General features: G+C 37.0%; 1 protein-coding gene across 1 annotated transcript; it reads right to left on the bottom strand.

Moving 5' to 3' along the window:
• Positions 1 to 969: 969 nt before the first annotated feature.
• On the bottom strand, positions 970 to 12,130 carry dcp2 (decapping mRNA 2). Its single transcript, XM_026340234.1, has 11 exons — positions 11,872 to 12,130; positions 9,647 to 9,798; positions 9,240 to 9,367; positions 7,142 to 7,240; positions 6,499 to 6,651; positions 6,296 to 6,408; positions 5,940 to 6,044; positions 5,686 to 5,794; positions 3,921 to 4,007; positions 3,642 to 3,693; positions 970 to 1,977 (listed from the first exon to the last, which is right to left on the bottom strand). Exons 1-11 carry the CDS (start codon positions 11,937 to 11,939, stop codon positions 1,847 to 1,849), a joined length of 1,197 nt encoding a protein of 398 aa, XP_026196019.1. The 5' UTR covers positions 11,940 to 12,130; the 3' UTR covers positions 970 to 1,846.
• Positions 12,131 to 12,737: the final 607 nt, after the last annotated feature.

A 12,737-nucleotide genomic window follows, 5' to 3' on the forward strand; every position in this document is an offset into this window, starting at 1 on the left:
AGCTGAGAGGAGGATGCTGTCCTAACTCCTCTCAATCCTGGACAATCCCTCTCACCCACTACACAGTGTGTTGGGTGGACAGAGGAGCATGTTCAGGTAAAGACTTAACATTAAGAGCTCCACAGAGCGTCCTTTCTACCTGTGGCCATCAGTCTACAATTCTTCCACCCTCTGTAATGGGTGGGGGAACTGAAAATTGATGTCTTAGAATTGATGTCATTCCACCCTAGACTATAAATATTAGGCCACTTTCATTAGTCTCACATATTAAAATACACACATAAAAATATATTGAGTTCTCTCTATTGATGTTTTTGCGTATTTATGTTGGTGTTGGATCTTTCCTGGTTGTGCTTCTTTCTTTCTGTCTGTGTTGAGAACAACTGTAATGAGGCTAAACAATTTTCCTTTGGGATAAATAAAGTTTTTTGAACGATGAATGTTGAATCTTGAATGGAGGATAATCTTATTCAGTCATCAAGACAACTTCACTTGGAAGAAGATTTGTTTTCCAGTAAGACAATGAGCCAAAGCATACAGCAAAAGCTACACAGAAGTGATTTACTGACAACAAGGTGAATGTTCTGGAGTAGCCGAGTCAAAGTCCAGACCTCAATCCAATACAGAATTTGTGGAAGGACTTGGAAAGACAAAGAAATGGCATAAATTTCCAGAGTCCAGATGTGCAAGCCCAATTGAGGTCCAGATGCATTTACTAAATACTGACCTGAAGGGGGTGAATATTCATGCAAACACTGATTCACCCTTATATTTTTATTTGACATTATTTGTAGAAACCTGTTATCACTTTGACACATTCAGAAATTATTTTGTCAAAGTTGCCAACATTAATTGAACATGATTCATTTATAATGTCAATAAAAGGATGAAACATCCAAGAGGTTGAATACTTTTTATAGGCACTGTATCTCATCTCACATTCATGGTACAATAAATCAATGGCCAAGAGTAAAAAAACTGACTTTATTCACAGTTAAGCTCAAAACATCATCACTGAAGCTGAAGGAAAATTGCCATTTGTACAATTAATAAGTGTGATGATAAGTAACAGTGACAGACATTTTTAGAAGAGACCACACTTATACATAGCAGGTTCAGAAAATAGAAATTGTTTGACAATGGGTTCAATTTTTACCTTCTTATTTCCTTAAGACATGTTTTTTTTTTTCAGTTCTGTCGACCTAGTGTGGCCCGTCTTTAGAGAGTAACTTAAAACATATTTGGGGAGTTGTTTTAGCAGCATCACCACCAAAATAAAAAATAAAAACGTCACAGATCTCTGATTCAGTGTGCTCCTGAACATGACACTGCCACAATAATTATATTTAGTGTATTTTCAATTTAGTTATGCATTTAACAAATGTTTCAACTAGGCAGACAGTGTACAAATAAAACATCACATCAACAAAACAGAGTTTTAAATTGTAACTGAGGGCATTTATTTGAATTTTTACTTTCATTGCAGATGCTACGATATAAATTCAAGTAGAAGTCCAATTCCTTTAAAAGAAAATGGTTGTCTTGAGCAGTCTTCTCCTCAGGGTCTATGTGTTATCTCCTGCAAACTTAATTATGAATTTGAATCTTTTAAAAATGAGATATGAGTCTACCTTGGACTTTGATTCAACAGTGCTCTAAGGCTACCCACCTGTTTAAGAGGCTTCAGAATTCAGCGTCTTTTACTGCATGTATTGAAAAATGAGTATGACCAAGTATGACAATTGAATGACTCTAAAATGCATTGCAAAAAGGCATAACCAGCAAAATCCTTGATGAGCTGCTGGCAAAATGGTGCTTTGATGTCTTTATAAGTGAAGCAGCCATATCAGTAATCAAAACATTTCATTATGGCATCTCTGTCAAATCTGAAATTGAGGAAAGTCTTGGAGGACAGCAGGGGCGCACTGCTTCTGCTGTCGACTGTCTGGTGACCATTGGAGTTGCATGGGGCCACATCTGTAAAAAGAAATGCTTGGTTACATATTGTATTTCATGAGAACATTCACTTAGCCTTGAATCTCAAGAATATCTAGTAAAAATAGTTGTAATATTTCTAACAAATAGTACACTGATACTGATACTGATCTTACAGAGCTAAACTATATTAAACTTTACAAATTTTATATATCACCATTGCTTATCATTAACTTTGTGTCTTTTCTCTCCTGTAGTTGTGCTTCTTCCTCTGTACCTTTCTGCAAAACACATAAAATACCTGAACTGATTAGGAGTTTGTTCAGTGTCATATTTGACTGTATGTTAAAAGTAGATAAGTCAAATGAAGTGTCAAATTTAGAGAAGAGATCACCACTTTTTACAAACAAGAAAAAGGATAAGAAAAAGATAGCAAAGGCACTAAATATTCCCTGAGACACCACAGCACAGCTTCGAAGTTTGAAGTGAAAGCAACAGGGGCTACACTACCTAGACATGGCAAAAAAATGAAGGTTTCAGTTTGTACATTAAGGCAAGGTTTCCATGACAGAACTGACTCAAAGACGTACACAACTACTGACAGAAAAGCACAAAATGGCCAGTTCTAATATTCTCCAAATCATATAAATAACCCACAGTGGTTTAGGTAGAGGCTCAGTGATGCTTTGGGGCCCTACTGTCGGTAAGGAAGCTGAAACAGTGTCACTGGACCTTTCAACAGGACAATGATACCTAGCATACCACAAGTCCACCAAGTCCTGATCTCTAGAGTGGCCATCGGTCACGTGACCTGAGCCTCATAGAAAATCTTTGGTGGGATTTCAAACAGGCAGTTGCAGCACGCAAACCCAATTGAAGATCATTTCCAATGATGGTTTGGTGATTGCACTAAGTCTTAAGATTGAAGGAATGCCCTAGTAAGTTTTGAATGTGCTTGTAACAAAGTAGTTGGATAATTCTGAGATTGCAGTGGTCTTTAAATGTTGCATTTTATATTGAATTTGGAGGAACCACTTGCAAATTTTGTTGTGTTGAGGTTTTATATATTTTTAATATATACACATTTAATTGACATTACCTATTTAATTGACATTAATAAGGTATTTTTCAGAAATGTTTTTGTCAAAGTCACCAACTTTTATTGGCCATGACGTGATTTATAATATCAATAAAAGCATAAAACATCCTAGGGGGTGAATACTTTTAATAGGCACGGTACATCTGAAAGTTGAGTTCATGGCAACTGAACTTTCTTTTTGTTAGGTCGAAACATTCCACTACTCATCCTAGTAGCTTCTTCAGTCTGAAGATAGTTGGTTAGAGACTCGGTTATGCTCTAGGTTTTGGTTTCACTCCACCCCCGGCCTGAATGGGCTTGTTAGGTAAAACAATGAAAGGGGAGGTTGTGAAAGATGTAATTATCACACCTCTGTTCACCCCTCTTATCCCCTAAAGTGGGTCGTTAGGTGTGTCCAACCTGGTGCAGGTGTGAATTGGGCCTCATCTTTCTGGGGATTGAAAGGGCAGCATGGTAAATATGACACAGGTTGTCCTCCACCTCTGTTGAGTGAGGGGGTGTCGATCTGCACATGCAGAGATTCCCTCACACCACCCTCAAACCATTTGTCTTCTCTGTCCAAATGTGAACCTCATTGTGCAGTAGTGCAGTAACTGTAGATACATACCCCTCTCAAAACTGTCTTGGAGTCTTCGTGGTTGAAGTCTTTTATCATCTTTCTATAGAAATAGCATAAGAGCATTTATTAAACATTCACTCATGGATCAGCATCATCAAATCAATCAAATGCAACAGTTATATACTGCTACATCTTGTAAGTGCAAAATTGCCTGTACAAAGCTTAAATCATTAATTTCACCAATTTTTTCTTTTTCAGAATTTCAAATTTATGCATTCATCTCTACCTTACGAACTGAAATTTAAAACTAATTTCTTTTGCACTTACGGTTGTCATCAAAGGGTTGACTCCACTGTCATTGGCTCCCTTCTTGACATGAGGTGAGTCCATTTTTTTTCCATTGCCCTTCAAGTTCTACACAATAAGCAGAAGCAAAAGTTACACAATAACAACTTATGCAAATTGATTTAACAAGTGAAAAAAAAACATAACCCCACCAAGTTATCTTGTTTTGTAATGTAACCAAGCCTAGCACACCTAAACCAGAAAACCTCCCTCGATCTGCCGCATCTGAAACATTCTTAGTGAGATATGGGGCATTTAATTAAAAAAAAGGTCACAAAAAATAAAACAAAGAATTCTTAATTATTTAAACATGGAATTCTATCTAAGTGTATATTCACAAAAAACATATACTGCATTCAATTCAGTTTATTTATGTAGCAGCCAATAGAGAGAAGTTATTGTAGGAGAAATATGATGTTGCTTGCTAGTTCCAGTCAGAACTCTAGCTTCTTTATTTTGCAATAACTGGAGGCTTTTAATAAGTTATTACGGCACCATTTTAGTAGTGAATTTAGATTAGTTTTCTTAAAAATATAAAAAAGGCACATATATAAAGTCAAAGAATCAGTCCAAGCACAGAACCCTGTGGAACTTCATAACTACCTGGTGTGTACATAGAACACTCTTTAACATGAACAAACTGGAATCTATTTGATAGGATTTAAACCATCCTAGTGATGTTCCTTTAATCCAAATGACACATTCCAGTCTGTGTAAAAAAAAAAAAAAAAACCTGTGATCTATAGTGTAAACTGTTATAAGTAAAAATGATCATAATTGTTTTTCTATATCACCTCTCATAAAATATAAACCAAAATTAAGCAAGCAGTAATGTGTTGTTGTGTTTTCGTATTACTCTCATCTTTTTTAATATTTTATGCCTCCATGCAAGTGGTAGCCAGGACTGGAGACATTATGTCTTGTTGTTGTGTGTCCGTCCATCTGTACGGTAACCCAATTCTTGTGAATGTGCTATTTGGGGAATGGAGGAATTCTTTTAGATTTGGCACAATTTTCACCTTACTGACAACTGATTACATTTTGGTTAATTAAAGATCAAACTGACTTTACATTCATCTAGTTCTTGTGGCCCATTCTTATGAATAAAATATGTGAAGAAAACTTTGAAGGAATTTCTTCAAATTTGGTAAACTTTATGTTTGGTCAACTTTTCACTTGGACTTTGTGATTAACTATTAAGATTTTGGTTGCCAAAGGTCAAAGGTCACGGTGACAGTAATGTTCACCCAGTTCTCGTTCTCAACGCAATGTCTCGGGAACACTTTGAGAGAATTTCTTCAAATGTTGTAAAAATTCTCACTTTGAATCAATGATGAACTGATGAATTAGATGGTGGTGATGAAAGGTACAACATCACTGTGACTTCATATATCCCTATCGTGTCAAGGATATATCTCAGAAACACCTGGAAGGAATTTCATTACATCTGGCACTTAACAGTAAGTATGTGCTTATTACACAGATGCTAACATTCATTGTAGGTGTTGGTTTAATATGATAATATAACATTAAGTAAAAGCGGAAAGGAAATAGTGCATTTTGCAGCTGTTTCATGGTTATTACACAGAAACTACATGTATTAGCCAAATGTCACACCCTTATTTTCTTATTGTTCTCTATTACCAAGCTGTATTGCAAATTAGCTACTACTAAAATGTAGCCCAACGTTAAGATGCTGCTGTTTGACAATGGAAAATTATATCAGACTGAGCAGGTGTTTCCTAACCTGGTTGAGCTCATACTGGTTCATCTGGCCCATAGCCTTCTGCTGCTTGTGTTTTGCCCACCCGTCACCATGACATGCATCAGCACCAGTGAGGTAGCGAGATTTTGACCTAAGAGAACAAAAAGCTAATATTTATGATTGTACAAAATGAGTGTTGAACTCATTCATTAGCAGGAAATGTGGAAAATAAATTATTTGTGAAAAAAACTATGTACGCCTAGCATTAAAGAGAAGGATTGAAGAAGTGTTTTTACCAAGTATTATCTGAAGGAGTGTATGGAGTGCTGTTGTTGTTTGGAAAATCCTCATCACTGTCTGTTGATTCACCTTTGAGTCTGCTGATCCATTCTCGCAGTGGTCTGTAAATGGGAAAGCAGAAAGTGTAATATTAAATTATTAGAATGAAATTACTTAGACATCTTAATTCAAAATATACAAATGTGAGGCAATCATTTATTGTTTTTTTTTTTTAACATCTGTTAGCACATTTTAAGAACTGTATGCTTATTTTACTCTGAATTATGAATGAATGTAAATACTGTATGTGTATATTCATTAAAGGTATAATTCAGTAAGAAAAATAATGAATGGTAATCTTGTACACACGCACCTTATGAACGGAATTGCCATGAAAAACCTGTTGGGAGCAAGTCCAAGTTTAGACTTTGGGGTCATGTCATTCCTGTGACATGGTAGTTTTTCAATGGGAAACCATTCAATGTTCTACAAGAAAAGAGAAGAAAGTGAAACACTTGATGAAACACTTGACGCTGGATTAATAAAGGAGGAGCTCAAATGTGTAAAAGTTTTTACCCTGATCTCTTTCCTTGTTTTGGGGTTGAACTTGGTATCTTTTGACACGCCTGGTATTATGTAGAGCCGAACCAGCTGGTCTGTGATTTTCTGTTCTATGTACATGTCTTTGCAGATACGATTCTTGATGTCAAAGCCTGTCTCTTCCAACACCTGACAAATGCAAATGTAGGAGAAAAGAGCAACTTCAGTATGAAAGATGATAGGAGATCCCAGACAGGACAAGGGTTCACAGATAGGACATGGGTAGGAGATGGAGTTCTGGGTCACAAGGTCACGAAAAACATAGACCTGTAGTATCGGTATAAACATTCAGCCTATGTGTAGAAGAAATGTATGTTTTCCATATGGTACACATACTTAGTTCCTTAGGAATGTTATGTGGAGGGGTCCGGAGAAGTATAAGTATGAGGGTTAGAGAGAGAGGTAGAGCAGAAGACATTTACATGATTGTGGTGTTTTCTCCATGCCGGCATGTACTCATTAAACTGAGATGGTTCATCACACTGAGTCCTTCCTTGAAGTCTACTAAGATTTAATTATATTAATAAGAAGAGGAAAATGTTCTACTACTCACACACAAAGGCTTAATTTACCATGGCATTCAGTTGGTCAAAGATAAAGAAAAAAAAAAACTGCTTACCTCACGTACTGCACAGTCATGAGGAGCTTCATCTTCATTAACTTTTCCCTTTGGAAAGCCCCAGCCTGACTTTGCAAGGTAGCCCTGAACAAGCAGTGCCTGAGAAAAGATGTAACAAGCACATAGCTGCAGTATGTGAAATGTGAGATTGTCTTACACAGCACAGCAACAAGTGAACATTAGTGAGACTGATATCAAAAATAGGGGCATGGAAGCATCACAATTTGACCACGGAGCAATGGAAGAAGTTGGCCTGGTTACTGAATCACATGTTCTTTAGCACATCACCTGGGTGACCAGGTGTGCACTCCTTACCTGGGGAATGCATGACATTGGGATGCACTATAGGAAGAATTCAAATCAGTTAGACTATAGGCAGTGTGATGCTTTGGGCAATATTCCAATCAAATCGAGCATCTGTGGAATGTGCTGGACAAACAAGTCAGATCCATGGAGGTCCCACCTCACAATTTAAAGAACTAAAGGATGTGCTACTAACATCTTGGTGCCAGATACACCCCTTCAGGGGTCAATTGGAATCCTTGCATTGATGGGTCAGGAGTGTTTAGCAGCAAAATGGGCATCAAGACACTATTGGAAAGGTGGTCGTAAAGTCGGCCATCAACTACCCCTTTCTAAAAATTGGTATTGGCCATTAAAGTATTATGCCCTTTTGGGGTTTGAAAACCAGGTCCTTAAAGTCCACAAAATGTGTCTCATGCTAAATTTTTTTTAAAACCATTATAGTGAACAGCACGTTTATAAATATATGTGAAAAGATCCTCTCAAAAACAACTGGTTTTGAGGTGAGGGGGAGCGTTCAAACTTGAATGAAACTTAACTTTGGGATATAGATAGTCAAAATCAATAAATCAATCTTTGAGTGTCAGTGCTGAAATAAATCCAGCAGCTACAAACAAACAGAACAGAGTTTATACATGCATACACCCGCACAAACACACACACACACACACACACACACACACACACACACACACACACACACACACACAGTGCTTTGCTTGCTCGTGTGAAGACCACTTGGTCTAAAACAAATAAAGCCACAGTTTACTCAGGAAGAGGGGAGACTTCTGTGGTCACCCATAAATCCAACAAGCTCTGTCTGCGCTTTGTTGCTGCTGTTTTGCTGTTTTCAGAGTTAATCAGCTGTAGCCAGAAAAAACAAACATACATACCAAACATACATGGTGTGTGTCTACATGCACCACACAATCATATATGTGTACAAAAATGCCAAGAAAGTGGATTTCGCAGGATATGGGCAAAATCCAAAAGCACATCTGTTGACCACTAATACATACACATGCAATGTGATTTATCAAGTATGAAAGTGATTCATGTGGCTATTATTGTGTCTGTGTTTAAATTCAGCAGATCTATGAATGGGAAACAGAACTGTCAGTTTGCCTAAACAGTTTATTTTTGATGACTTTTATTACTATTATGACTATTATAAACTTATATATAAAGTTCACTGAAATTAATAAAAGTATAATAAAAGTATAATAATATTGCAAAACTACTTGGATAAGTAGTGAAACTACTGCTTAGAAGCATAGAGCTTTCACTTGAAAAATGGTACTAATTTTGGCATTTCAGTTTTCCACCAACTACAACACTCACTATAATTCATTAATTACATATCTCTCAGTGTTATAATATAGCGACAACACATGCTTTGGTAGAGGTAGTCTTTCTCCTTGGTTAAAGTAAGGTTAAAAAGTTTCATAAATGACTTGAATACTACCCTGAGGAATACGTGTTTTTAGTACCTTTAGCTTAATTCCTAAATGTGATCCTGAGATGCTTGATAAATATGGGCACTGAATACACATAAAAGTTTTTCGCCCTAATATGCTATATAAGTGGCTCCAGCAGATCCCAGGAACAACATCTGAGATCTCTGTTCAGTCCTAAGAACAGCTAAGATCGGCTCAGGACCCTCAAGCTCCCAGGACCCGAGCTTGAAGGAATAAGGCCGCTCCAAGGAAGGAGCGAGTGGGGAAAAATATTATTATGACTATTATTTTTATAATAAGATATTGCTACAGCGTCTAAGTGAGTGTACAAGACTTACGTTTTCCAGTGATTCATCTAAAATGATTGCTCCATAGGTAGGCACACCCATTTTGTACTCCTTCCACTGTTCAAGGACTTTCTGCACATCTTCTCCATGAGGCAACAGGAATGGACAGTGATGGAAGAGTTTTCAATTGTCAGGGAAAATCATATTTCCTCTAAATGAACATTAGCAACACATCTCTTCTTGCTGTGAGAATGTGACTGGTAGGTTCCCAAGCAAATCCCACTGCTACAATAATTTGTCTTCAAAATCCCAGACAGAAAATAAGTATTTAGACCAACTGTTATTACAACAAAAACATTCATGTTATACTTTGGAATGTTTGCTGTACATAGTGGCATCACTGCTGTTGGTGTATCACGGTACATAACTTTGACATTGTCATTCACATGTAAAGATATCAGCTTTAGCGAAGTCTCTTATCCCACAGTGAGGAGCTCCTGGTGTGTTCTGCATGCAGAAGTCCAGGTAGAACCAGTGGGCTAGCTCAATCTGGAAACACACCCGAATGGCGTTGTCCCTCTCCTCACTAGGGATGTGCAGGATGAACCGGCTAAAGAAATACAGAAAATTTTGGATTAGAGCCACATTCATATTCTAGGGGACTATGTGAAAAAGTGGGGGTACAAAATATTTATTACTCTTTATACAGATACAGAATCAAACACTGGAAAAGCTTAAGAGAGTAATAAATATTTTGTCAAAAAGCACCCTGCCCAGCAGCAACATCATATTTTATAAATGTAATTTGGCAGACTGCTTGCTGTTGCTTATTATTTAATAAATTTGCAGTTTTGCATTTAGGCAGGTTTGTGTTTTAAGTCCTAGGCTAAATCTATGGTTTCAATTACTCAACTTTTCTTTACCTTTTCGTCTATTTTGTTAATAAAAGCTGCTGGTGATTGTGACTGTTCATCATTTTTCAAGTTTTTTTTTTTTATTTCTTCTTTTAACTAAACTGTACAATAGGTGTAAGGATAACACTTAGCAATAGAATAGAATATACACGCACCTAATTTGTTCTACTTTGCTCTGTATCCCTCCCCTCTCTGTTAATAACTATGAGTAACTTTTTCTCTAAAATTTAAAATCGCCAGAAACACATCTTCTCTGTTAAATTGCCGCCTAGATCCGTTTTTGGTTTTGACATGATTTGCAGTTTGGATCTGACATTTGCTCTGACACCTGGCACAGTATATCTTTAGTGTTACTGACCTGTTTTGTATTTTTTGTTTTTTAATGTGGTACAATTAACCTAAATATATGATATGAGAGTATAGCCCTTCTACTACGAGCATATACTAGTATGAGCCTGGAATTATGCACCAAATCATTTTTATTGATCCTCAAAGTTCTCAACAGTCTCTGCTGTCTACTGTATTTAAATGCCCTAAATGTAATTTACATCATTCCTTAATATTCTTTGGTCATTTATGTCATTTATTGATTTTCACAAGCATTCCTTTTTTTGTAGTAATTAGGTAGGAACTAAGTTTCAGTCATTGTTGTGCACTAACATTCTCAAAGCATCGCAAAACATGTGCACCAAAAGGATTTAAATTAAGCAAAAGGATGCCTAAAGAGTTTTTCAAGAGGTCTAACAGATTTAAAGTTGATGTAAACGTGTTTTGGTGGAATTTCTTTGTTTCCTCAAATGGACATTCCCTCTTGTTCATGTGCAGCCAGCGAGGTACAGTATGTTTATTTATGTTTATGTTACGTTGTGTATATTATGCATTTTATTTTGTGCATGTCTACAGTTTTGTTCATTTTGTGAATTCTTGTATAATTTAACTGTTTGCCGGTGGATTGAAGATGGAGTGAAGGTGAACTGACTGAACTACGGTATTGTGTATTTGCCAGAGGAAGTAATACTGAACACGTTGAAGTGGAAAAATGTAGACTTTAAAATAAATAATAAATCCTTAACTATACCGTAGAAATACACAGTTCTTTGTGATATGAAAGGATAGCTCTCCTACTAGGAGGATATATAAACCAAAATGTATGCTCCAAGCTCACAACATAGCTGTTAATCAGGATAGGATTGATACTTTGAGATGTTTAAATATTTACAGAAACAAACAATCGTGTGAGATGAGAGCTTTACAGTATGTATGCATATCTTATGCCTAGTATTCCAAAATTATACTACTACGTACTTATCAAAAGGTCGTGCTCAGACGTCTTATTTTGAAATCAGGAAGTAGCGATCACAGCTGGTCGCTGTGAAAGCGTTTACTATCAGCTTTATAATGTGAGCGCAGGCTTGATCGCAATGAGCCCAGTTTATTGTCATTATTTAAAATCGCCGTCAATGTTTCTGACAATTTCTCTCATTATAAGTTTTATTATAAGTAGTAGATTTGCGGGAAACATTAAAAATATGCGCAATACCCACAATCCGGCACCGAAATTCACGCCCCGTTTTAGTTGTTTTTAACAGTTCTCAAATCGACTTAGCAATAACGATATGAGGTGAACGTGACAAAAATTATTGACAAGAAACATTTAACAAATGGTAAATCTAAGGACACTGCACTGCACGGGAATAATGGGTTCATTTTCACACATACGAAAATCCCAAATGAATTAAACACTACTAAATAAACGTTAATGTTGTCACCTGCAAAGGTCGTCCAGTACATCGGAAGGGATCTCCATTCGTTTTGTTTCCATGTTGTTTGAAAACATCCAGACTCTCTCTGACTCTGTACTCCAGGAATGCGGGAACAAAAGCTATAAAGTAACAGCAACAACCTACACCCGCAAATCTCCATTTATAATCCCATCTTCATCTTTACAAAATCTCAATCCTCTGTAAAAGAAACTCATATTGAGTAGTCCGCTTCTTCTTCTTCTTCTTCTTCTTCTTCTTCTTCTTCTTCTTCCTTTTCTTCTTCTACTACCACTACTACTTCGCCTTGTTCGAGCGCCCCCCTCGCCACACCAAAGAACCGCGCAACACTGAAAGAATTTAGACATAGCGGCAAGTAGTGGCCGGGCGGCGTAATTACACATTCCTCAAGGACCAGGTCAGGCACATGGGAATAAAAGTATTGTCCTCATAATCATTACAATTGATTACTGCCTTCTACCCGTACACTGTGACCACATGTGACCCATTGACATCACCAAACGTTTGCATACTTCTTTTGTGATGCCTATTCAGGCTTTCACTGCAGCCTCTTTAAGTTGTTGTTTGTTTTGGGCAGTTCCTCCCTTCAGTCTCCTCTTTATCAGGTAAAATGTATACTCTATTGGATTTTTAAGTATGAAGGCCAGGCTAAACCACTTCTTTCCCCTGAGGAACTGCTTTGTTGTTTTTTCAGTGTGATGCATGCATGATGAAGGATCTCCTAATTGGGGTTGCATCTTTCTTTCTTGCCGCTGCCGTTATGTGTTATATCAATGACCATTTATGAGCCTGTCCCAGAAGACATGTCTCCAAGCCATGACATCACCTCCATTGTGTTTCACAGATGAGCGGAT

Source organism: Anabas testudineus, chromosome 22 (assembly GCF_900324465.2).
Source record: "Anabas testudineus chromosome 22, fAnaTes1.2, whole genome shotgun sequence".
NCBI classification, from domain to species: Eukaryota; Metazoa; Chordata; class Actinopteri; order Anabantiformes; family Anabantidae; genus Anabas; species Anabas testudineus.